General features: G+C 38.4%; 1 protein-coding gene across 18 annotated transcripts in view; it reads right to left on the bottom strand.

Moving 5' to 3' along the window:
* Positions 1–24,806, bottom strand: part of Dys (Dystrophin) — a 151,278-nt gene that overhangs the window by 91,993 nt on the left and 34,479 nt on the right. For 11 of the 18 annotated variants that reach the window (XM_036816757.3, XM_065866410.2, XM_036816764.3 and 8 more), the window contains 8 exons: positions 22,363–22,526; positions 22,171–22,276; positions 8,040–8,108; positions 7,639–7,729; positions 7,447–7,567; positions 7,250–7,383; positions 6,605–6,698; positions 6,459–6,539 (listed from right to left, as the gene is read on the bottom strand). In XM_036816757.3, the coding sequence (XP_036672652.3) occupies positions 6,459–6,539; positions 6,605–6,698; positions 7,250–7,383; positions 7,447–7,567; positions 7,639–7,729; positions 8,040–8,108; positions 22,171–22,276; positions 22,363–22,526 (860 nt within the window). Of the gene's footprint in view, positions 1–6,458; positions 6,540–6,604; positions 6,699–7,249; positions 7,384–7,446; positions 7,568–7,638; positions 7,730–8,039; positions 8,109–8,860; positions 10,440–22,170; positions 22,277–22,362; positions 22,527–24,806 lie in introns of those variants that run through there. The other 7 variants (XM_065866412.2, XM_065866417.2, XM_036816760.3 and 4 more) reach the window with 2 other exon arrangements.

Raw genomic sequence — 24,806 nt, 5'->3', positions numbered from 1 at the left:
TGGCAATGACAAATAACTTCATCTGCCATGCAAGGGAACTGCTTGCGGAATTTACACACGAAATGGGAAACCTGATCCTGAGATATGCGAAGGGGAGTTGAATTCCAAATCAAGGCGCGTTAGATATGATTTATACGTGATTTATTTACCAGGATTCACATTTTCTCAATTATAAAAATGTAAATTTTATAAAGTAATTTAAGTGTGCCATTCCAATTTTAATAAATGGATCACTGAAAGGCTACCTCAAAATTACCAAAATATGCTTCGTTGCCTTTTACCATATACAAATAATTAGAGATATTATTTAATATCAAATTTATGGAACCTATAATTCATAAGAAAGATAAAAATCTACACGCCAAACAATTTTTTGGCTTAAATTAACCAATTCGGATAGTTACCTAACTATAAAAAAAGTTTATAACTATAGTGACGTGTATTTTATTGTTGCTTTGGTTATTAGATAATAGTAAAACTACCATAAAATGGTAAGATGTATGGGTTTGGTTGTTAAAAGAGTAAGTATTTCTTTGGTCAAATTGACAATTCCAGGGGTTGGGAACAATTATCTATTATATTGGTCAATTTTACCTATAGGTTTTTTTGTTGTGTACACTGAACGATAAACCAGTTAAGTAAAAACCACATGGATAAAATCCACTAACTAACATATATTTTAAATCAAAGTTTAAAAGAAATGTTATGATTAATAATCTTTCTAACAAATTTTAACTAAGATCTTAAGAACAAACACAAACAATTCTCCCTCAAAACAAAATTTGTTAAGTAACTGAAAATGAAAATTCACCCATACACCTTTAATGCTAAAAAGACCTTTTCAAGATAGTTCCTAGTTCGGCTTATCAATCACCAGTCAGTCAACCGTGTCTTTGTCCCGTTCACAGTGTCCTGACCCTTCAATTCCGCGATTCGCTGATCCTGCGAGGCTCGAAAGTATGCAACACTTTGTTTCTTTTCCGCATCTCCTCTTAACCACCGACTGACAAGGGCCACTCCAAACTGGCTAGAGTGGGTCCACAGTGCCCATCAGAAACTAACCATCGCACACACATCTGCATCCTGTGGTCATTCCCGTCCAAATGGGGATGGCAAAAACAAAAAAGGAAAAACAAACAGGAGCTGCAGAGCCTGGTCAATCGTCGGCGTTCAACGTCCAAGTCAAGGACCATTGCCTCGCCCTCAAGTGGAACTCCGCCCCCTTATTTTTGTTTCTATGTAAACTTTTTCCCCGCCATTCGCTCTGCTTTGTTTTTCCCCCCCAGATTGTACCCACTTCACTGGTTTTTTCTGTTTTTGGCCACGCTTTGCGCGGAAATGTAAATTAATTGGTCTAACAAAGTGCACTTCAATTGTGCTGCGGGCATGTGTTGTTTTAGTTGTTAGTTTGCGTGTTCTTGCTGGGCGGGTTTTCCGTTTTTCGGGGAGTTTTCCATTTCTGGCCGGGCGATCATTAAAGTTTCGAGTGTTCCACAATGCAGCCGGCATAAGCGGTTGACTTTTTGACATCCCCACAATAATTTCAAATGGTAATGGGTTTTTAACAAAATGAAAATTGCCAGTTTGTTGAAGAATTCAGCCTGGTCTTTTTATCAAGAGTCGATTTCATTTAAAATTTTAAGAAGTTTCCTTTGTGTTTTGAAGATTAAATTTATTTAAATATTTAAATTTAAATAACTTAAAATTTAAAGAAGTTTACTTTGTTTTCAAATACGCATATATATAAATATTTAAATTTTAACAATTGAAAATCATAATCCTAAAATGAAGAATAATTAAGAAATGAATATTTTAGTTTGTATTTTAGATATGTATGTATTTGACGAAAACAAAATATAATTTTTATGTTCCCTTGTTTAACAGTTTTCCGCTTATAACGTTTTAAAGCACCTACTAAACGCCCACAATGTTTAATTGGGTGAAAAGTTTCATTTAAATATTCATAAAACAAGCCACAAACTTAAAAGCCTTTTTAAGGCAGCATAAAAAATCACAACAAATATTTTGATATCAGCCTACGAAAAGCCAACAAAATCGGATTCAGTGATTATAACTTTTAACTAAACAGACAATTAATGCTCAAGCGAGCCGCTGGCCAAAAACTCGAGTTGCGCCACTAATCAAACTACTTTTCGGGGAACCCACGCAACATCAACATCTCCAACAGGCCCAGACAATCGGTCAGACAATTTCAAGTGCTTCTAACAAACAAACTTCAAAGCCTACGCATTCTGTTGTTATTTGTTGTAAACTTGTTTTTGTATCACATTTTTGTTGCTTTGTTTTTGGTTACTTGTTGCTCAGCCGCCGCTGCTTTTGTTTCTGTTTCGGTTTCTGGGTTCTTCAACAGGTAAGATCTCATGCCCCACACACCAGAAAAAAAAACACAAAGTCTTGACAAGCATTCGGAATCGGCGGGTTGACATTTGTTGTTTGGCTTGAGCTTGAGTCTGAGTTTGAGTCGTGTTGACCAATGTCGTCTCCCACACCCAGAGTCTGGTTTTCCTGGGTCTGCGCCTCGAAAGTGTGGAAATCTTGTCATGAATGAGCATTTCCCCCACTCGAGGCACGCTCGATTGTGTTGTCATTAGATAAATAATCGGCTTTGGCCCTTTCCCCACCCTATAATCTCGTTTTTCTATGCTAAATCGTGTTAACACGTATTAGATCTTATGTCGGCTCTTCGATTGCCCCAAGAGAATTGAAAGTTTTTCAAGATTTCCATGTATTCCAGCTTCTGTATAAGACTCAAAGAGGCTACGCTTTTGAAGAGTATTTGAAAGGCTTGAGACTTTTAAGTACATAATTATCTGGGTTAAGGCTGAGTTACAGCACCAAAAATAAGAACGACACCTGAAGACTTCGTTGAGATGATAATAAACTATGACAATTTAGTTATCTTTATTTGTATGCTATTGCGCAAGTTTTTGTACTTTGAGACATGTGGTAAATTTGTTGGGTAATTTACATGTTTAGGTTACTGCAAAGAACTTTACTAAGTCAGCATGATTTGAAATTTCAATAATAGAATCTTAGGAATCTTTAAAATTTTAAGATTTTAAAGTATATTATTATATATATTATTAATTTTTAAAAATCCCTTTATAGTTGCCTTTACTCCCATTCAATTCAAAATAAATTTACTCGAAACAAACAAGTGCCCCATAAGCCCTTTAAAACTATTTTGTTACGTTTTCCACAATGTTTTATTAAACATTTCGTAATTAATTACAAACAATTGAATCTTGGGACATTTGAAAATTTTTATCTATCAAAGTACTATTAATTATTAATTAATTTAAAAAATCCCACTACAGTTGCCCCAATTCCCATTCAATTCAAAAGAAACATGTGCCCTATAGCCCCTTAAAACCATTTTGTTACACTTTCCACAATTTGTAATTAAACATTTCGTATTTAAAAAAACGATGCATTATTCAAGTTAAGCTCTTTTCGCTTTCATTTTGATATTCCATTTGTCTATGGATGTTTTCGGTAGATTTAATTGGCACTAAAACAATTCTTAAGGCGATTATAATTGCCAGCGAGTAGAATTTTCATAAATTCCCAACGAAAATTTCAATTTCACTTTGCGCGAGGCGCACACAATCACAGGGTCATTGTATGTATGTGTGGTTGAGTGAAATATGTGTGCATAATTAATGCACATTTCACTTTAAAATGCACAGGCACACTCACACACACACACAAGCACAGACGGGAAATGCAACTGCATTCGCACACACACACACTCGCTTACAAAATGGCGACGGCTGTGACGCCTTTTCCGCCATTTGCTTTGAGCCGAGATTTGTGTTTAATTGTTGCATGGCGAATTCAATTTGCATGTGTCTGTGTGCGAGTGTCTGCTTGTGTGGGTGAGAGTGCAATGCACGCCTCAAAGTAGGCAACGTATGTTTGCTTTTGTTATTTATTTGCTGTTTTTTAATATCCCTTTTATTTAATTTTATATTTTTTTGAATTTTTTTTTATTTTATATTTTATCTTGCAATTTTCTTTACTTTTATTAGTTTTTTTTTTTGGTAACCGATTAAAATTTTAATGTTCACCAAAACCGGAACCGGTTAAAAATAGTTCTGCCGCTTGGCCTTTTCCGTTAAACACGCGCGACCGGGCGCATCTCAAAACACGAACTGAAATCCGAAACTGAAAACTCGACGCCAGCATCCGCATGCAACGCCGGCAGCGACGTCGGCCGAGGCAGCGGCAGCGGCAGCGAGTTATCCGGAATGGAATCCGAAATAGCCAAAGTTCGTTCGTCTATCGGCAACTTCGACAGCGAACTTCGTGTGCCGAACAGTCGCATTTTCCACATGTGGGAGTCGGCCATTTCCCGAGATAATAACAACAACAGAGAGCGAAAACGACAACAGAGCGCCCCCGAAAACGAGATTGGAGACCCGGAGAGGGTTTTTGGAGAGAGTCTTACGCACCTGGGAGAGCGGAAATCAGCCGGTTGGTACCGTTATTAGCTACCGGCAAAATAAACAAAAACAAACCACTCTATAACACATTACTGACTTTTGAACTCCCTCATAATTAAAAAGTCTTTACATTGTAAGTACTATTAAATGATTTCTCGAAGAAAGTTTGGAATTTTATAAATATAAATAATTAGTAATTAAAATCTAAAATTTTAATTTATTTTAACAAAGATAATATGAATACTACATATTTATTCCTAATATGTTTTTAAGATTGCTTGTTATGAAAATCCTGTAACAAAAATATTTACATATAATATATAATAATCCCTAAAACCTTCAAAAATTACATTTTAAAATATATTTGCAAAGCTCACTTTTAAAAAATGGAAAAAAGGCGCCAGAAAACACAAAGTGGAGACTTTTTGTTCCCAATATAACCAACATAAATAATGGTAAGCTGATAGAGCTTTTATACGAAAGTGAGTCTGCGCAATGACAATTTTGTTGAAGAACTCAATTATAAAGGGAACAATCTATGTTCAGGAAAGTGTCCTGGATTTTTACCAGGAATAAATGCTTTGTCTAAAAGTAAAACAGCTTTTTATAAAAGCTTTTTAAAAAGAACTGATTTTTAAATGAAATTAAACGTATTGCATTATAAATTTAAATTTCCATTAAATTTCTCTAGAAAAAAGTGACCATAGAAACCAATTTATTATTAAATTCAAATTATTTTGAAACGGGAAATAGTTGTACGGACTTTCAATTCACTTATTAGAATATAAAGAGCAACGGACCGTGTTCAGGAAATGCAAATTCGATATGCTAAGACCATTAACAGGACATTTATAATCCTTAAAATCCTAATTTCCATGCGCAGAGAATTTGCATTTGAAGCACCAACCGTTGAAGCAATGAAATTATTATAATTGAATTGGAATACGAAGAAAGGAAACCCGAAAAGCTCAATGCTGCAGACAAAAGCCGTGAATATTGAAAAGAAAAGCGTAAAGCGTCTTAAAATAATTATCTTAAATAGGCGAATGTAATTACAACAAAGAGGCACGGTCCCAGAACAATGAAAATGGGGCTGATGATAATACCACGCCCCAAACCATGGTTTTAAGGGACGGGGGTGGCCTCCCCTTCTTCAAGCCATTCGAATAAACAAACAAACAGACGCCACAACATCACTTGAGAAAAGCCCGCCACACTGAACTCTTGAGAATATTGTAAGTAAAAGGGAGGGGGAAGGGGGTCGGAAAATAGGGAAATAGCTAGACAAAAGGGGGGCGGCAAAGCGCCCCCCAGATGAGTGTCACTGATAAGTGCATCCAGCAAGTGGGCAGAACTCATTTGTGGCCACAATGCCAATTTTGATTGCAACTGCAATCGAGACATTAAGTGCTCCGAGTGAAGACTTTGTGCGGTTCCGCTTTGGATTCCGATTCGGATTTGTATACGGATTGGGTTCATTATAGGCAGTTCAAGTGGATCGAACTCGGCCCTTGATCGACTGCAGTAAATTTAACCAGCTAATTGCTTCCGCTTATCCAAATAGACAAAAAGAATTAAGGGAACTAAAGAAAAACTCTTTCATGGCCAGCAATACCGAAAGATCGAGCCACAAGTCTTAAAACAATAAATTCTTCGAAAAGAAATCAAATTTGTACTCTATAAATATAACAATAAGAATAATATTTTAACTTTTATAAGCTCAATTTCCTCTTTATAAAAGCCCCCTATATTTAGCCTCACTGTAATTCCATGACTGCTCATCATCTTTCGCAGTTTATTCGCAGATGGTAAGCCAACAAAAGCGAAAGGCAATGAACTTATCACGGAAAGGCGAACGCTCTTTATAAACTACATAAATCTGTCAAGTGTCGTTAAATTGTTGCAGAATGCATTTATCATTATGTCAGCAGCAGGGTGTATTAAAATGATTCAAAAGATCAAGTCAGCGAAAAGATAAAAATGAACACTTACCTTGAACATTAATGGATTGCGTTCGATTTCAGACTCGGCGTTTTCACAAAGTGTTTCCGTTTCCGAGAGAAAAGCAAGGAACTGTCGAGGGAAAATTAAATGATTAGAATTTTACTTTCATAGTTATATTTAATATTTATGATTACCTGATCCATGGCTCGATCAAACGATTGAAGGCTATGCACAGCCGCATGCAATTGTTTGCCTCGATTGATGACTCCATTGTTTAAGTTAGCATAGCTGGAAAATAAATTTAAAAACCTTTTAAAAATATATTTAAGCACATCAGAACTTAAGTAAACTTTTAAAACATTTTAAAGTTAATGTACCGTATAAAACTAAATTTGTGTATTCTTACTATAAGTTATGATCTTTTTGTTGAAAGCATAACCTTTAACTAAAATAATAGTTAGTTATTTATATAAATTTGAATATTTTTTTAATGTTCCTTTTTATTGCCAAAAACAAACAATAATTACTAGTCAATTATTAAGTTTTAATACAGCAATCCATTCTTTTACACTTAGACGTTTTTCATTTATTTTTAAGAACTAAATTGTATAAAAAAGTTCAAGGCCATGTAGCAGTTCATATGAACTCAAACCTAGTTTAAGTCCATTTAGTGCTTGAATATAAATGGGAGACACATTTTTAAGGACGTGTATAGTCATGTTAAACAAATCTTAGTCCAATGTTCATTTAATTAAAATGAAGGACATTTTTTTCTGGGTGTAGCTTATAGTTTCCTTAAAGCAATGTTGTTATTTTACGTATCCATTAATTTATCTCACCGTTGATTGATCACCTCCGTCATTTTCTTGATCCTGGTGGTATCATCATTGGGATAGACGGCAATCAGCTTCTGCGTCAGCTCGTTGAAGATATCAAAGTGTTGCTTGTTCTGGTGCAGTTCCGCGTGAAAGGACTGTTAAGGGAATCGGAAATGAAAGTTAATACAAGAAATGTCAAGTATGAAGGACCCTCGTACCTTCTGCTCCTTCTGCTGGGCCTCCAGGATGTCCGCTGTGGTGGCAATGGTTCCCATTCGCTCGGTCCTCTGCTCCATGCGGGCCAGCCACTTCTCGAGCTCCAAGCGCTTGGCCTCGAACCTGCGGTTAATTTGAGAAGGTGACAGGGGGTTAAGTGGTCGGTCGGGTGTTAAACGGGGGTGCAAACCTACCGCTGTGAGTCGCTCAGCATGTTTTTAAGTTGGGCAGCTCGCTGCAGGACACATTGCGACGTCTCATCCCAGTGCTCACGCAATCGGGTCACTGTTGAACAATCAAACGAATTACTTATTTATTTCACACAGAATCAGGTTAGTTAAAGTTAAGTGAGACCATATTAAATATCAATAGGTAAACAAAGATTAGCAAGAGTTTATCGCCTTTCTCTTTGGTTTATTGCCCAACCATGCAATTTAGTAGGAATAACAACTTTCGTTAGCAATTTGCTTTGTCAGCTCGGCTGGTTCAGAGGTTCGTGTGTGTGCTGTTATGGGTTAAGCTTGAGCCCTGTGCGGGAGGCAGGTTGGGGTTAAGTTACAACACAAACGCACTATCTAGCCCATGGTGTGGTTACCTTTCAGACAGCAACGCATATAATCTAAGTCCGCTGAACAGTGCGGAGCTAGGGAAAACTGTTTCAGCTCTACGAAGTCGAAAATCAAGAAGAAACAGAAATATTAAACTTAAGATATAGATGTAATTTTTAAACAGAAACATTGTCAATTTAGGTAAACAGAAGAGTACGCTTTTCCGCTCAAAGCATAAGTTTAAATTAATTTGTAATGTAATATTTTGAAAATATTATAAATATTATTTTCTGAATACCAGTTTATTTTATTTGTCACATAATAGCACCAGCTAAGAAAACTTAAAATCTACACATTTTTTCGAAATATGAAAGAAAATACAAACAGAAACATACATAAAATTATGGTTTGTCTAAAAGAAATACAATTTTACTGGCAGTCACGTGTGCACCCTCTGAATTTAAATAAAGATCCTTGAAAATTGTTTATCATTGCAATTTAACTTAATAAAATATTTTTGTTACAAAACAAAAATGTATTTTAGCTAGTGAATAAATTGATTTTTAGAGGATGACCCAGATATTTATTTTACTGACAGTTGGTAGAACTTTTCTTGGTCCAGACTTTATAAGCAAATTAAAAGGACAAGATTGACAATTTGCCTATTACAGATTATGACCCTGAGTGCCATGAATAACAAAATTTAAACTAAAAAATACTTTAAGGTGGGCTTTTATATAACCAATCAATTTATTTATAGAGGGTGACCCAGATATCTATATAAATAACAGATTCACATTTTTTTGATCACAATTTTTTAACCAAATAATAATGACAAGATGGCCGAAACCCTCATGAGAGACCTTACCCTGAATGCCACCGCTCGAATTCTGGGTGAGCTGGGTCTCGTCGTGCGACGACCTCCTGCGCATGCGCAGCTCCTCCCGCGACAGTGCCCCACTTCCGGCGGCCACTTGGGCGGCGGCGGCTGCAGCGGCCGCAGCAGCAGCGGCAGCGGCGGCCCTCGACTGCGCCTGATGTTGCAGCAAGGCAGCGGCGGCAGCCGAACCCGGCGATTGCCCCATATTGTGGACCACCTGTGGCGGTATGTTGCCCAGCAATTGCTGGCGGATCTGCTCGCGGAACTCGCTGCTCAGCGGCATGGGTGGCTGCTGCGCACCGGAAGTGCCCGAGTTGGCCACCACGTTTCCGGTGACTGAATTTCCGCTAACACCACCACCACCACCTCCACCTGCAGCTGCTGCAGCGGCAACGGCATTTAAATTATTCTGAAAACGATGGCGACTGTATTGCAATTCCAGTGGCAAATTCCGATCCAGGGAGCGCATATGGTGCTCTATGGTGGAGCGCATGGATTGCTCCACCTGGGAATTGGAGCTCGAGGAGGAGGAGTTGTTGTGCAGGGATTGCTGCTGGGCCTGGGCCCTCAGTTGTTTCAGTTCCTCCAGGGATTGTCGCGAATCGCCAGCTCTTCCCTCGTCCAAGGAGAGGTTCCTTTCGTAGTTGGCAGTCCTGAGATTTACAGAGCCTCCACCCAAATGACGAGTTCCGGCCGCCAAACTGGCCTTAAAGCTTAGATCGAAATTATTTTGCACCGCTGCCTCCATATTCCTCAGATTCATTTGCTCCTGCATGGCTCGCTCCATGTTACGCAAACCACTCTCAATTCCTCTCAGTGCATCCTCCGAACCGAACTCCTCCGTGGGCGAGGCAATCGAACGCTGATTGATCTTCTTGGCCTCACTGGCCCTTGTGGGTGCCGGCGAGGGTACAGGATTCAGGCCATTCTTGGAGCTCTGCTCACTGAGGGCCGCCACGGCGGATTGGAGAACCAGGGGCGGCGGTGGTGGGGGCATTTCGAAGGGGTTCGAACAACGCCGGGCCGCCATTCCTTCGGCGGATAGGGTCGAATGCTTTTCGGGTGGCGGCGGAGGTTTATCCTTGAACTTCATGCCCGCCAGCGGGGAATTTTGTGCTGAATTTTGAGCGGAGTTTTGTGTGGACGCCGGTTTCCTGGGCAGTGGCGGTGGCTGCCTCATGGGCGGCGGTAATCCGGGCACCACCATCGCCTGGCCATCGGGCATGCTCTTGAGACTGTGACGTTTGGGGGGTATTTCCGGTGGCGCCGCTCGATCGCTGGCGCCCCTGGCGGGGATGGCCGGAACCGGACGGCTCTGGGTGGGCGGCAGTGGGGGCGGGGCACCGGTCTTGTGGGCCGGCAGCGTATGCATCGTGTGATGCTGCTGCTCCTGTGAGCCCTGCTTCCGCAGCAGCTGCTGACCTCTGAGAGCCGCCTGGGCAGCCAATTCCGAGTTGATGCGAGGTATCTCTGGTGCGAGTTTTGGTCCATGGGAACCGGCATCATCGCCACCCAAAGTGGGCGGAATGGGGGGCGGTGGTTTGGCAGCCATTTCGATTTCCACTCCCCACTCAGGCAGACGCCTTTTGTGCGTTTCAAAGGATTTTCCCGGGGTTTTTTATTTGGTTTGCTTTTGTTGATGTTGTTGGTTTTGGTTTCCAGGATTTTAACACTTCACCAGATTTGCATTATCACGTCGCGCATTATGTGCGTTTGAAAGGTTCGATTGGCCAGCGGCTCTCCACTCAATTAGAGCTGGAGTAAGTGTATAAAAAAAGTGTGTATAAAAAAGCGGCACTGTTGACATTGGTAAATCGTTGAATGTTAATGGTAAACATAAGCTCCACCTTTCTCTCTCTCTTTTGGTTTCTCTCTCTCCTTTGGTTTTGGGTTTGTTTATAAAACGTGCCGGAAACTTAACACTACCACCGACCACGAGCAAATACTCCAAAGAGCAAAACAAACACGAGAGAGTGCGAAAAATGCTCTTAGATTTGCTCACTCGCTCTTTGGCGCTTTCTTTGCCACTTTCTCTCTCCCCGCACACGCACACACAGTCACGCATTTGTTTTCACCACACTTTGCGCATTTCCCTGCGCCGGCTGTTTCTCGTTGCATACTTTTTGGCGCTGTCTGCTTTGCGGTCTTATTCACTCGGTACAGTGGATACTAACTAAAGGGAAACACTATTTTTCGAACACGCCTACAGTTTATTGAATGAATTAAAAAATATTTGTGCCCTGTCTAACTTTAACTATAAAAATAAGTGTTACTATAGTTTAATACTTTTCATGATAAGTTATGCCAGGAATTTATTTTTAAAAGTATTGGGGAAGAGTTTGAAATTACTGTTCTTTGACATTATGACGTAATAAATCGATTTTAATTATGAGTTCTATTGTGGGAGGTACTTATAACTTAAAGTATTTAAATTGGGCTTCGAAATAAATATATTGTAAATTATAAAATTTATAATGACCAAAATTATTGGAAGATGCCATGCAAATCACTAGGGTTCTAAATGACATTTTAGGTGTCTAAAAGTAAGTCTATGAATAAAGTATAGTCGCTTCCTAAATCACCATTCAGTTTAAAATATTTTATTGCACACTTTTAGTTGCTTAAAATAATATTAAAGTGATTTCAAGACCCTAGTGATTTGCATAGGACCCACTATAAATATAAATGTTTATTGAACTATGTATAACTATTCAAATTTATTAAGCATACCCTAAACACAAATAAATATCAAACAATTGAACAATGACATGTCCCTTAAATCGCAAGGGGTTTTGAAATCTCGTTTATATGCAATTGTAGGTGTCTTAAAGTATGCAACAGTATATTTTAAGCTTAGAAGTTATACAATGATTTCAATTACTGCCTACTTTTATTCACCTAATACATTTATATACTTGAAAGTAATTTAGTGATTTTAAACAAATTGAAAATAATACTTGGATGGTTTCCCTCAATTGCCAGGTTATCGGAAATCTACAATATTTGTCTTGACTGCTTGTTCTGCATACGAAATCAGTGAGCAACTACTGGCAATGTATTCACGCACTACCAAGTCGGTCCTGCTGCTGCATTTAACTTTTGGCACCTGCAACACCGAAAACGCAGACATGTAGTGCGCTTTATTGTGATCCCAGATACCAGGCCCCCGAAATGCCGACCCGTCTGGAGGTGGCTCATTCTGCCACAGAAAGCCCCCTCCAGACGCCTCCTTGGTGGCAGGTGCATTTAACTTCTGCCACAGACACAAACACAGACGCTGGCACACCAGCAAACAAGTGCAGACAACAATGTCGGGACGATGGCCATTTGGCTTACAGGGCATTTCAGTTTCCACTTGTGATTCCATTGTTGTCCGTGTGCCACTGTTGCATACACCCAGCCCAGCTGAACTGTCACTGCAGCTGCAGCAGCATCAGCAGAAGGACTAAAAACTATTATCCCTACGACCCCTCCTGGCAACTAAAGGATCCTGGGCCCTGAGTCCTTCCCTTCCTTCCGGCAGCGACTGACTCACAGTTAATAGGTTTCTCGCTGTAATTTTTACGGCCGCGCCTGCCGGCTTCTTGATTATGCAGCCGTCGCCAGATCTATTTAATTTATGACAAAAGTTGATTATTTAAAACTTCACTTCCAGCTGGAGAAAGTTTTCTTGCTCCATTTTTCGACTGCCTCACAATTGCACTCAATTAGCTGGAGGCTTCGCAGAAAGTTATGTAAAGCGGATTAGCAGGCAGTGAAATGACAAGTAATGGAAAAGTATTGTCCAAAGTTCTGGCAATCTGCTGATTTGTCCAGAAAGTAAATGAAATATGTCAGCGATTCCAAATTATAAGCTAAAGCCTATTTATAGAAAACCTTTTTGATTAAAACATGATTCTTTATAAATGTCAATCAATAAAGTGGAGAAGAAAAAACATACCAAGCCTATCTAATCTCAAGTTTATGAACTAATGGCTATTTGATATGCTCATGTCACCAACTTGGTATCCATCAATTGCATACAAAACTCATGAATTAAGTATGTATAATTCCTCAAATCCCCAGCACTTATCGACAATATGTTCCACATTCGACCGACAACCAACTTGATTATCCCAATAACAAATACGTTTATGCCGGCCCCTTGCAAATAAGCCTCAATAAATTCAATACCCATTTGCCCCATTCTCCTTCCATTTTTCGTTGGCTTTTCTATTTCCTGGCTATCCCTAATAACACAATAATGGCTTCGATAATGAGAGCAATTTTTCCACGACACTCGATTGACACGTTCATTGTTCTAGGCTCTATCCAATCATTAATCATATTTTCCCCTCGGCAAGTGGCTTTATTCTCTACGAGAATTTCGACAATTTCTCATTTTAAGTTTTCAGTTGGGACTTGGAAAAATTTGCTTATAAATAGTCGGCAAGCATGCTATACGCTGAAACTTTAGTGTTTAAGGTGGGGAGGAGTGGCTGGAGAAAAAATATGGGGCGGAGAACTGTTCAGGGTAGATAGATAAACTATTTTTATACAAGACACGTTTTCTGCGATGAGATGCGGGCGATACAGGCGAATGAAATACACCGCGGCTCCGCCTAAAAGTATGCAATCAAGTCAAATAACTTGAGTTGTGGGTTCTAGCAAAACGGTTGTTGGTGAAAAGTATTGTGGTTGTTGTTGAAGTTGTTCTTTTGGTTATTGTGGTTGAACTTTTATTTAGCTGTTGCTAGCTTGAATTTTCAAATACACAACCAAAAATAAGTAGCATTTAATTGGATACTCTTCGCTAAGGATAGAATTCAAATAACTTGAGCTGTGGGTTCTCGCAAAATGGTTGTTGGTGAAAAGTATTGTGGTTGTTGTTGAAGTTGCTCTTTTGTAAGTAAGTGGTTGAACTTTTATTTAGCTGCTGCTAGCTTGAATTTTGAAATACACAACAAAAAATAAGTAGCATTTAGTTGGATACTCTTCGCTAAGGATAGAATTCAAATAACTCGAGTTGCGGGTTCTCGCAAAATGGTTGTTGGTGAAAAGTATTGTGGTTGTTGTTGAAGTGGCTCTTTTAGTTGTTGTGGTTGAATTTAGATGTTGCTTGCTTGAATTTTCAAATACACAACAAAAATTAAGTAACATTTAAATGATTTTTCATTTGAAAGGTATACAAAAAAATAACTTGAATTGTGGAATCTGGCAAAAGTGAAAAGTTTTGTTGTGGCTGTTGGGGCTGTCAATAAAATAATACTTCTCGCCAAGAAGAAAAATTCCAACAATCATTATTTTAGATCCTATTTTCTTTCAGTGTAGTTGTTGCGCTGGTTGTTGTACTAGTTTTTTTGTTGTTGTTGAAGTTCTTGTTGATTTTTTGCCATTTGAGTGAGCGTCAAGCTTCCTTGTTTTATTTTTCTACGCTTTCCATTCGTTTCTTTTCGCAAGCGTTGCTGTTTTTGTGCCTCGCATAGAGTGGACTCCAATGAATTCCTAGACGCACTCACACACGTACACTTGAGCACACTCCTGCACACATATACGTATATCCACACTCGCACGCCTTAAGTTATGCTTCACAATTTTTTTCCGCTGCTCTTCAGCTTCGTTCCGTGTAATTTATTGAAACACATTCATTTCTCGCTATGATGTGAGCAACAACAACGGGAACAACGACAGGAACAACAGCCACAGCCATCAGAAACACGCCCACTTTATTTAGCCAGTTGGTGTTGTTGCAAGTCTGCTTTTTGTTTCGCATGAAGTTGGTTTATTGAATATTTATATGCAAATTGGGCACGATTTTCGTAAATGTACGGTTTTCTGTTTGCCCTGTTTGATTATTCATTTGTAATGGAATTCCATATTTTTCTATAATTAATTTCAATGGATTATTATGGGGTTGTAAAGAGCTCTTCGTAATTTATATTAGCGTTTTATAGCATTGTGGATTATACTTGTTTATGCGGGATAAATTATTGTTTGAATATATTTTGAGTAGAAGTAGGTGTGAAGCTTATAGGTAATCTATTGGATTAAATCCAATGCATAATATTACATTTGTAAGAGGATTTATGGATATCAATTTTAATAGATACAACATTAGTGTTGTTATTAATTATAAGTACATAGGGCTGATGATTTTAAGGAAAAAAAATGTAATATATTTCATTTTTATTGCCTTTTTCGGGTTTCTTTTATTTATTATGCTGAATAATTTATTTTGTTTGTACAAGGAAACATAAATTTTCGTTATTTGCCTTAAAAAATCTACGTTGTATTCTTTACTATTTATTTATTTTCCACTGCTCCGTTTTTCCTTTTTTGTTGAACAACATTTTGCGGCTTTTTGCCACCCTCACGTTTATTGATTTACAAATACGGCGGAGAGAGAGTGAGACGGGAGGCATGTGCGAGCGAGAGAGAGAAAGGGGAGCAGGGCAGGGCAATAAGCCGCCGCAGACACAAAACTTTAAATGCCGTTTTGTGGTTTGACTTTGCTTGGCTTTTGGCTAGTTAGCCCCACTAAAAAACATTCACACAAACACTCAATTAACTCTACAGTTGAGTTAAAAAACTTCGTATTTAAATTACAATATTTTTGGATTTTATTTGGGTTTTTTTTGCCGGATACTTTTACGCGACGCGCACAATGCGGAGAAAGCGTGAATGGCTCTACGGGATTTAGTCGGAATTGGATGTGGATGTGGAGGAGTTTCACAACCGTTTGTACGCAGTCAGAGCCAACGAATGTCCTGCCGGGCTTTTCGTAGAACTACAGACCCCAAAAGCGGACAAAGAGCCGAATAAGGGAGAGAGAGAGCGAAAGTCACGGCGTAATTTCAACACGGAACAACTTTTTGTCGAGCTCTCCAAGAGAAAGAGCGGCAATCAGCCGACCAGCAACCCCCAAATGGGTAAACAAAAGGTGAGTGGCAAAAAAGGGGAGCGTCCCGGGGGTCGCTGGGTGGGGAGGGGTTTATGGGTGATAAAGCAACCCCAAAGCAAGTTTACTCCTAGTGCACTGGAAAAAAGACTTCCAAACTGTTGACGTTTATAGTTGTAGATGTGGTAGTCACCATGACACTTCTAAAAATTGCATTTAATTATATTTCAAATGTGAAACAATATTATATTCATCATTTGGAATATTCTGACTTTATTATTATAATAAATGAATAGAAATCAAAATATATTGTTAATATATATTAAAAATAAAATAATAATAAGAACATAATCAACGTTTTTTAAAGCACAATTCTCGTACCACAAATCTCTGGGGATTAGAAATTTTCATCATAGGTGTCTAAAAGTATGCAGCGAAAAAGGGATATTCTATTTGAGTAATACATAATATACTTTTAGACACCTAAAACTACATTTTATAAGCGAGATCTACACTGTAGTGGTTGAATTTTCAAGAGTTTTAAAGTTATCAATACAAATTCCGTTATAAATATATTAAAAATTTGAAATTCAACTCTGGTTAGATTTTTTGCCAGTACGTACACCCACCACCCAGTGCAACTCTCTTAACCAAACTTTCTCCCCATTTCTTCAATGTTCTCTGTATTATTGAGTTCACCGGCATTCCGTCAGATTACTCTGGCCGCTCTCCAATTCTACTGGCATTTGTTTTGCTAGGGTTCCGTGGGGAACATGCGCATTTCGATGCGATTTAGCCGGAAGACATTCAACCTTCCTGCCACATGTTGTGCGTACGTCTCTGAACCTTGACAACTGATAAGGATTATTTTTGCACAGGGTTGCAGCAGCACCCTCCGCACGAAAGAGAAAGATAGATTCGGGCAGAGCGAGAGGGAAGGCGAGGAGATTGAGCGGTTCGTTGTGCCATTGATGGAATTTGATGTTTATGTTATTGTGGCTTTAGATGTAGATTTTCCTTTATGAGCTGCGCAGTCGAGAAAAATGCTTGGTGTGCATTGGCCTTAATTAGTTGAAGAAAAGTATGAGAGAAAAATGTGGGTGGCGGTTGAATGATAAGAAAGCCATTTATGGGATTGTTGGCCAAGAAACTAGTTCATAATTAGTTCGAAGGGTGTTACCGTCATTCTAAGAAACAATAGCTCATTGGAATGCAAATAAGTCTAAGATGTTTTTTAGTGAAATGAATAAAGTTTTTAACCCTTCAAATGGGATTCAATGTTTATATATTTTTAGTAATATATAAATAGAACCTCAAAAGTATTAGTTCTAAAGGTATTATCATAAATATGCGAAATGCAAATATGATTTTGAACGAACTTAAGAACTCAGATGTTTTCTAGTGGTTGGTTTGATATTGAATTTATATTTATTTTTAAATATAAAATAAAATCTTGGACTTGTAAGCTTATATTAAATGAATAAAAATAAATTAATGTTTAATTTTTAAAAATAAAAAGGTAACTCAAATGAGAATTACTAAATCTCGTTTGTTATTCACTTTCTGAAAACGTTACCTTTCAGTCGGATTTTACAAGAAAGTTTTGTGATAGCCTGAAAAACGCAGCCCTCGAAATATTCATGAATTATTTAAATGTAAGTAAATGTAAATTTCTTGCGGCGAGACAGAGTCTGAAGAAGTCACAACTTCATTGTTGTGTCCTCAGAGAGACAACAAGTGCAACCTTTTTAATGAATTTAATTAAAATTCATTAGACAACGAAAATTGTTAACGACTGACATTTCGGTCATATGAGATGGCCAGAGAGAAAAACACAGACTAAGAGGACAGAGAGACCGGGAACAGGACACGCAGACTGTGGAGTTGGCCCAGGACAATTTGCGTAATGAGTGAGTGCATACGGTCCGCACCTTTTTCTCCACTCGCATCCTTTGTCCTGCCCTTTTTTGCAGTCGAGAACTGGAATTTAATTTTTCTGCAGCTGAAAGGGGAGCACAGGACTTGGCTTGGCCCCAAGAGAAGTCTGGGTAAGATATGCCAGGACACCCAAGGGCATTCTGGGTGACACAAACACGCACACAGGGCACACACACACGCAAGCGAACACACTTTTTAAAAGTTTTCCCAGAAGCACCTATAACCTGCAATGTTTAGACAAATTTTCCGCATATTTTCGCTGCACAAAAAAATTTTGCTCGTGCGCTAAACTATTTTAGCGAAAATAACTTACACGGTCTGAAAGGGGGGCTCAAAAGCCGAAGCTAAAAGTCTAACAACCATGACAATAATTTCACTTAATGCTTACTTAAATCCCAAGAACGGTGGGAGCGGGGCGTGGCACAGTGGGCATAATGGGGTGCCTTTGTGTCATAAAAGGTCTGAGGTTAAGCAGCCATAGGAGAGACTCGACTCTGCTTCACTTCACTTTTTGAGTAATTAAAAAAGAAATAAGACGCGGATAGTTAGGTTACGCAAATGGCGACTCGCTGATACCTAATAAAAAAGCATTCAAAAATATATAAAATCGAACAGCAGGATACTATATAGCAACACTTAAAAATTTAATAGGGAAAGAAAAGGTCTAGATATTAGACTCCATGAAATTTAAAGGTTTTTAAATGAAAAAAGGGAACACAAAAATAAGTCTTTAAAAAATTAAAGATATATTAAGTTTCAAATTTAAGACTCGAGTGATACTGGTTTTTATATAAATTGAGCCCTAAAATGCTAAAAAAAAAAATTTTTAAATGTGTAAACATTGTGTAAATGAAATTAAAATAAAGGAAGTTACCCTTTGATTTTGCAATGGCGTATTAAGTATTTCTAATACTATAATAGATTATAACAATATTATTTAGCACCATTTAAAAAATTTAAGATCTTTTAAGATTCTGCAGGACTTGCATGAAGAGGTCATTTTAAAATAAATTTTTACAAATTTTTAAATATTATTAAACCTGAGTAATTTGGCACTTAATATTAGGAAACGAAATAATTTTTTTATTTGGCTTTTGAAATAAAATAAAAAAAATTTCATCACAGTAGCATAGTAAAAGCAAAACCCTGGAAATATATGTTTATCCCTTTAAGGATGTAAATCTGGTATTAATAATATTAAATAATTTGGTCATCACCTATACTTTATACCGCTTTCTTATAACTGAAGGAAATTCCCACTTTAAGGTAGGGTATCAAAAGCAACGAACTTCTTGAAAGCGCAGACACATGCCAGGAAGCTATGCCAAACCATTGAAAAGAAAGCGCCCGACTGGGGGTAGGACCAACTTTAGATAAAGAAGGGGCTTTTTGCAAATGGGTGGGTGGGGGTGTACTGCCTTTTAGGGGGGCAGTGAAAGGGGGGCAAGGCCTATTAAAGCGTGTAATGGCGTGAAGCGGGCGTGTGTAGCGTCAAAACACAAGAAAAGGGGGTGGTGGTGGTTGGGCTGCAAAGTTGAAGGCGTTTGCCATGGGAAAGGCTACAATTAAAGGCAATTTGGGTGCCAAAAAGGGGGCGTGGGCGGTGTGGAAAGCCACTGAGCCTGTGCTTGGCCGACTGAGTGCGTTGTCCTTTCAGATAATATGCTCCCTGTGAGCTGTTGTTGTTGCTGTTGCTGTTGGCGGGTTGTTGTGGCTGTTGTTGGCCAAGTTGCAGCAACAGCCGCTGCACTGAAATTGCATGTCAAAGACAGATTTACGAGCCAACCTCAACGCACACACACACCGCCCTACACCCTCTCCGTGTGGGTTGGCATTTTATTTATGATAAGGACTTTGGGGTCATTTGGATTGGCGAAAAGTTTGTGCGACTTGTGGCCCAAAAAAGGAGGCAGGAGGAGCGAAAATAAGGTGCAGCTGGAAAAGCAAAAAGGGAGAAGGGCAAACAGCCAACGAGATAATGAATAATGGTTTAATTAAGCTTCACTCCACAAAATACGTAATTAATTGGAGCTCTTTTCTTCACTTCCCACCACTCCTCCACCCCCTTTCAAAGATAATAAACTAGGCCCGGCTATGACCCGCTTTTCTTGGAAATCCTAAACTGTTTTTGAAGAGCAAATTGAAATACAATGCCGCCGTAATGGTCATATTTTCAGTTTGGCTTTGCGCCAACAGTTGATGGCAACCGGTGAGTTCTCAAAACCTTCAGAAATGGTAAGATTTTTCGCGGCTGAAGCTACTCAAGGAACATATCCATACAATTTATAACACATTTAACTTTTTACTACAACATTTTTAATCGAATTAAAATCTATGTAGAAAGTAAAAAAATAAATATTTTAATAATAAAATAGGTAAAGCAAAGATATGTGAAATTGGAACATAAATTGATATATATAAATTTATAATAATATAAAGCATATACGTCATAATTAAATAAAAACATAAAAGAAATGATTAAAAAATACTATAGGAAATGTCCAAAAATCTTAAATATTGTCTATTACGTTTAAGAAGTTAATTATTTAAATCCTTTAACAAAATCTCTAAAACCTTGATTTAAAAAATTTTTATAAATGTCTTTTGAAATCTTTTAATTAAAGCATTTTTGAGACTAGTCTTCTTTAACAATAACACAACCAAAATCATTATTAGTTTTTTACTTAACATTTTCCCCAATTTATTCCAGCGAAATATTAAATTTCCAAATTCAAACAAAGGAACTCTATGTGTGCAACTCCACAGCACACAGCGTGCAAAAAAAAACGTACTGCAAGCAACTGTTGAAATCTCCATTACAAAAGGCCCAAACAGATGCCACCCCCCTACCCAACCCCCCTTCTACACACACACACACACACACTCACACACTGGGGAAAATAAGGCTGAAATGCACGTACAAATAAGCCAGGAGATGAGAGAACGTGGCGGACAAGTTACAAATGTTTATGACAAACCAAACATCATAATAATGTGTAACAAGCAGTGCAGGGGCAACCCCCATTCCCAACTCATCAGCCGCCTTTTCAGAATTCCACATCCCTGAAAATTCCGCCCCAATCCCAAAGAGCATAAAAATATTTCAGTTAACATCCGGATGGCTGGCTGGCTGGATGCTTTTTCCATTTTCCCCGCCGGCTGCCTCGCTTGTCAATTAAATGTCAACTGGCATAAATGTTGCATGCCGCTTGCTCGCCTGCCACATTAAAATTCCGCAGAGAAAAAGGCAAATAAACTGAAGAGATAGGGAGAAAAATCTCTCTGAAGAGCGTTTTTTCGCAAGGAAATGCTCTTAGTTCAGTGGCTGTCAAACTGCGGGACTCACCACGACCTGAAAGTATGCAATCATTTGTTTAACAAGCACGCGGTACTCTCTCTCTTTTGTCCACCGTCTTTATATTTCTCTGGTCTTTGTGTGGGTACTTCAATCCGAGTGTGTGTGTGTGTGTGACATTGTTTTGAAGGCAGGCAATTTAAAGAGGAGTTTTGTGAATTGGAACCAACCGGCTAGCGAGGTTCACGGCCCCGTTATGCAAATGTTGACAGTCCCCCTTAACCACATCGCCACCTCGCCACCTCCCCACCACTGGAACCCCTAGAAAAACATTCCCCTGACTGAGTTAGCAATTTTAAGTGGCCATCCGTTGGTGTCTGTTGCTGTTTTCACTACAAAACTCATATGTCTCGCTTCCCCTTTTGCCGCTTTTCCATTTTCCCATGCCCCTTTCCACCCCGCCATGCATGCATTTTGTCTCGCCCGGCGGAAATTTGTTTGCACCGAAGTGATTTCTGGGGTTTCGAGGATGGGGGACTTTGGAAAAGGAAATGGATCCGTGTTTCGCAGCCATCAGCAATCTGCAATCCCCTCGGCAGCAGAGACACGACGGCTAACAAGGCCTAATGAAATTTCCATATGTGAGCCAATTTGCAGAAATTCGTTCAAGAATTAATTGACATTCGAAAATACACTTACGGATGGTCAAAATGAAGAACTGTTTGCCCTATTTTTAATCAGAGAGGAAATTAAATGAGACTAATCAACTGTCTAATCGATTTAATTAAAATTCAGGGATAGCTCTTATGTTGCGATTGTGGAGAAAGCTTAGAGAAGTAAGAATAATTGGTAGGATATCTTTTCACATAGTCGAAAGATATATTTTAATAAATTTTAAATATATTTTGAGGAACCATAAGAAAAGGTTTCTGAGACTTTAAGATTGTTTAAGATGCCACAGGAATATCTTAAGTTTCTTTTCAAAAGATATAGGATATATTTTGCCAAGTATTATAATAGGATTATAACCTTTTACTTCAAATGTACCTATTTTAATACATGTTGATGCTTAAAGGAGATATCACCAAAACAATCAGCTAAATATATTCAAGATCTTAATAGCTATTCCCTACAAGCCCCAAAAAAACCCAATGTTTTCAAACCCCCATCGTTTTTCGAAGGACTCACCTTTCTCCTGCAGTTGCTGCCGTTTTATGTCGCCTTTGAGCACTTCCGCCGTGTGAACCAGTTCGTTGAGCTGCGGCTTTTTCATTTTCAATTCACGCAGAACTTTCTGTGGACAGAGGGGGAGATATGGGAGATATGTGAGAAAAGTGGATATGGCTGTGAACTGGGATGGGTGTCTTTTATACGGCGCACCTCCTGCTTCTCGATGGCCAGTCGCACTGCATCGCCATCGTCGACGAGCACGCTCTGTATCTTGATCATGTTTTGTTCCCAAGTCAGCCAGTCGGAAATTTGCAGCACCGACTTATCGAAGCTGCCGGCCAACGCTCCAGTCCCGCTCGGCTCGTTATTGTATTCTGCAAGAGGAAAAAAAATGGGACAAATTGAAATGGGTTTGGAGAAAGGAAAAAGTGTTGGGGGAAACTTCTTGCTAATTAGCGTGTCCTTTTAACCAGTCCCCCTCACAGGAGATTGTGTGTCACTACCACTGATGATGGGCTACTCATTAAATCGCACCAGCTGCGGTTTTGACTTTTCCTGACTGACCACTACTTGGTGGCATACTTATCGGGGTCACTGTAGCTGCATATTGAATTCTAGATTTGCCCTCTCGTCCCTTTTTCATTTATCTGTTTTTCTTTCTTTCTTTCTTTCTTTCTTTCTGGTGTTTTTCCCACTCCTCTCTTGACTTTGTTGCACATTTCAGCAAAAGGCAAGTAAATGAAAAACTATTTCAATGAAGCAAAAGTTCTGAGTGTCTTGGTTGATAGATGTACAGTGGAAAAAGTAAGACTTTGGAGAATAAAATAGAATTTTCTGTAATATGTATGCTAAAATAATATAATAAATAATAAAAGAAATTTCTATATCACGGTTTTATAATATGATATCACCAAATGTGCATATTAGAGTATACATCGATAATCAAAAGCAAAGGCCACGTACAAAATTGGATAAATATTTTCAAGATTTATCAAGATTATTTTCAAAAAAATACAATAATTGAAGTTATTGTAGCTTTACTTAAAGCCAAAGAGTTTAATCACAATGTAACTATCCATTTTTTATCAATTGTGATATAGGGAAACCCAATGAAATATAATTCAATGAACATAACAACCTGAAAAAGAATATTTTTTTACCTATCCAACATTAAGTTACCACATATTCTCTTTATTATTTAGGAACCCCTTTATAGTCTCAAAGCAATGACAACGAATAACAATAAACTAAGTTTTAAGAGTGTGGAGCACATAATAATATTATTCCAACCCCTCCACCAAAGTTCGTTCCCCTCGCATTATTTTCCTAGCTTTCCCCTAACTTTCTTCTATTAAATGGCAATTTTCAATTGCAGCCCATTCAGAGCAAACCATGGTGCAAATATTTCAGAACTTGAAAAAGCAAAGGGGAAACACTTGAAATACTTGAGCAAAAAAGAGTCGAAAGGAAAATGTAAAGAAAAGCTTAAGTAGGCGCAGAGCAAAGGAGCCGAAAAGGGGACAAGAAAAAAAGGAGCAGGTGGGTGGAGGCGGAGGAGGTCCTTCTGACAGTTATGAAAGTTTCTACAGGCCTGAGTTTGCCAATAATCCGTAAAAACAAAACCAAAACAAACTAAACCGAAAGAAAAGGGACACATTGGCTTTTTTTCTTTTTTCTGCTGTTTTGGTTTGTAGTTTTCGCAGTGTCCCTCGCAGGATTAGGCCGGTCTGCAAGGACAGGGGATTTGGGCGACAAATGCCAAGTCCAAGGAGGACAGCTAAAACTGTTCTGGCCACCAACGAGATTCAGCATTCAGGACTCAGGACGCAGGACACGGAACGCAGGCCGTGTCAAGTTGAGGCGTCTGAAAGCATTTACAGTGAGTGAACGACTGAATGGATGAGAGTTCCCAGCTCACAAGAAGCTGTTAAGCAAATATACATATACACTTGGAAAAAAATGTTTTCTCCTATTATTAAATAAATCAAATATGTTTATAAGCAGTCGTATTTAAATATTGAATTATTTTTTTACTTATTATTAACATTTCGGCAATTCTCTAGTTTACGGTCCTCACACCCAAAATTCGCGAAAAAAGTATCATCGACGGTCCGCGAATTCTTAGGAATTTAGATGAAGGAATAAAGCGGCGGTCTGCCATGGTTCTCTTGTAATTTTGCTATAAAAATAAAGTAGCCATTTCTAAGTAAATTGATTTCAGAACTCCAAATATTTGATATATTTTGATACTAAATAAAATTTTTATTTTACTGAAAAGAATGAAAGATATTTGTTGTGGTTAATAGGGATGGAAAAACGTATATGTAAATTGTGGTATGTAATGATAATTCACAATCATAACATTTAATTTTTTAAATTCCCTAACATATTTAACGTGGTTTTTTTGCAGTGCATATTTTTCCGTGGAAATGGAATAAAAAAAGGAATAATAACATCGCTGACAACCACACACATGGTCGGAAAACACGGTGAAGTAGCAGTGGAAACACGTTAAGTGTAAAATTTCTTTTCACTCATTCTGATGAATGTTCCACGTAGGCTCCAAGCACACACACCCCTTTGGCTTTGTGTTGTGGCATTCACGGGACAGGTGAAAAGTGGTAGAAAATATCAAATAAAATAAAAAAAATAAA

Source organism: Drosophila suzukii, chromosome 3 (assembly GCF_043229965.1).
Source record: "Drosophila suzukii chromosome 3, CBGP_Dsuzu_IsoJpt1.0, whole genome shotgun sequence".
Classification (NCBI taxonomy): domain Eukaryota; kingdom Metazoa; phylum Arthropoda; class Insecta; order Diptera; family Drosophilidae; genus Drosophila; species Drosophila suzukii.
Note: the sequence above shows the minus strand (reverse complement) of the source record. Positions and strands in the feature narration are given on the sequence as shown.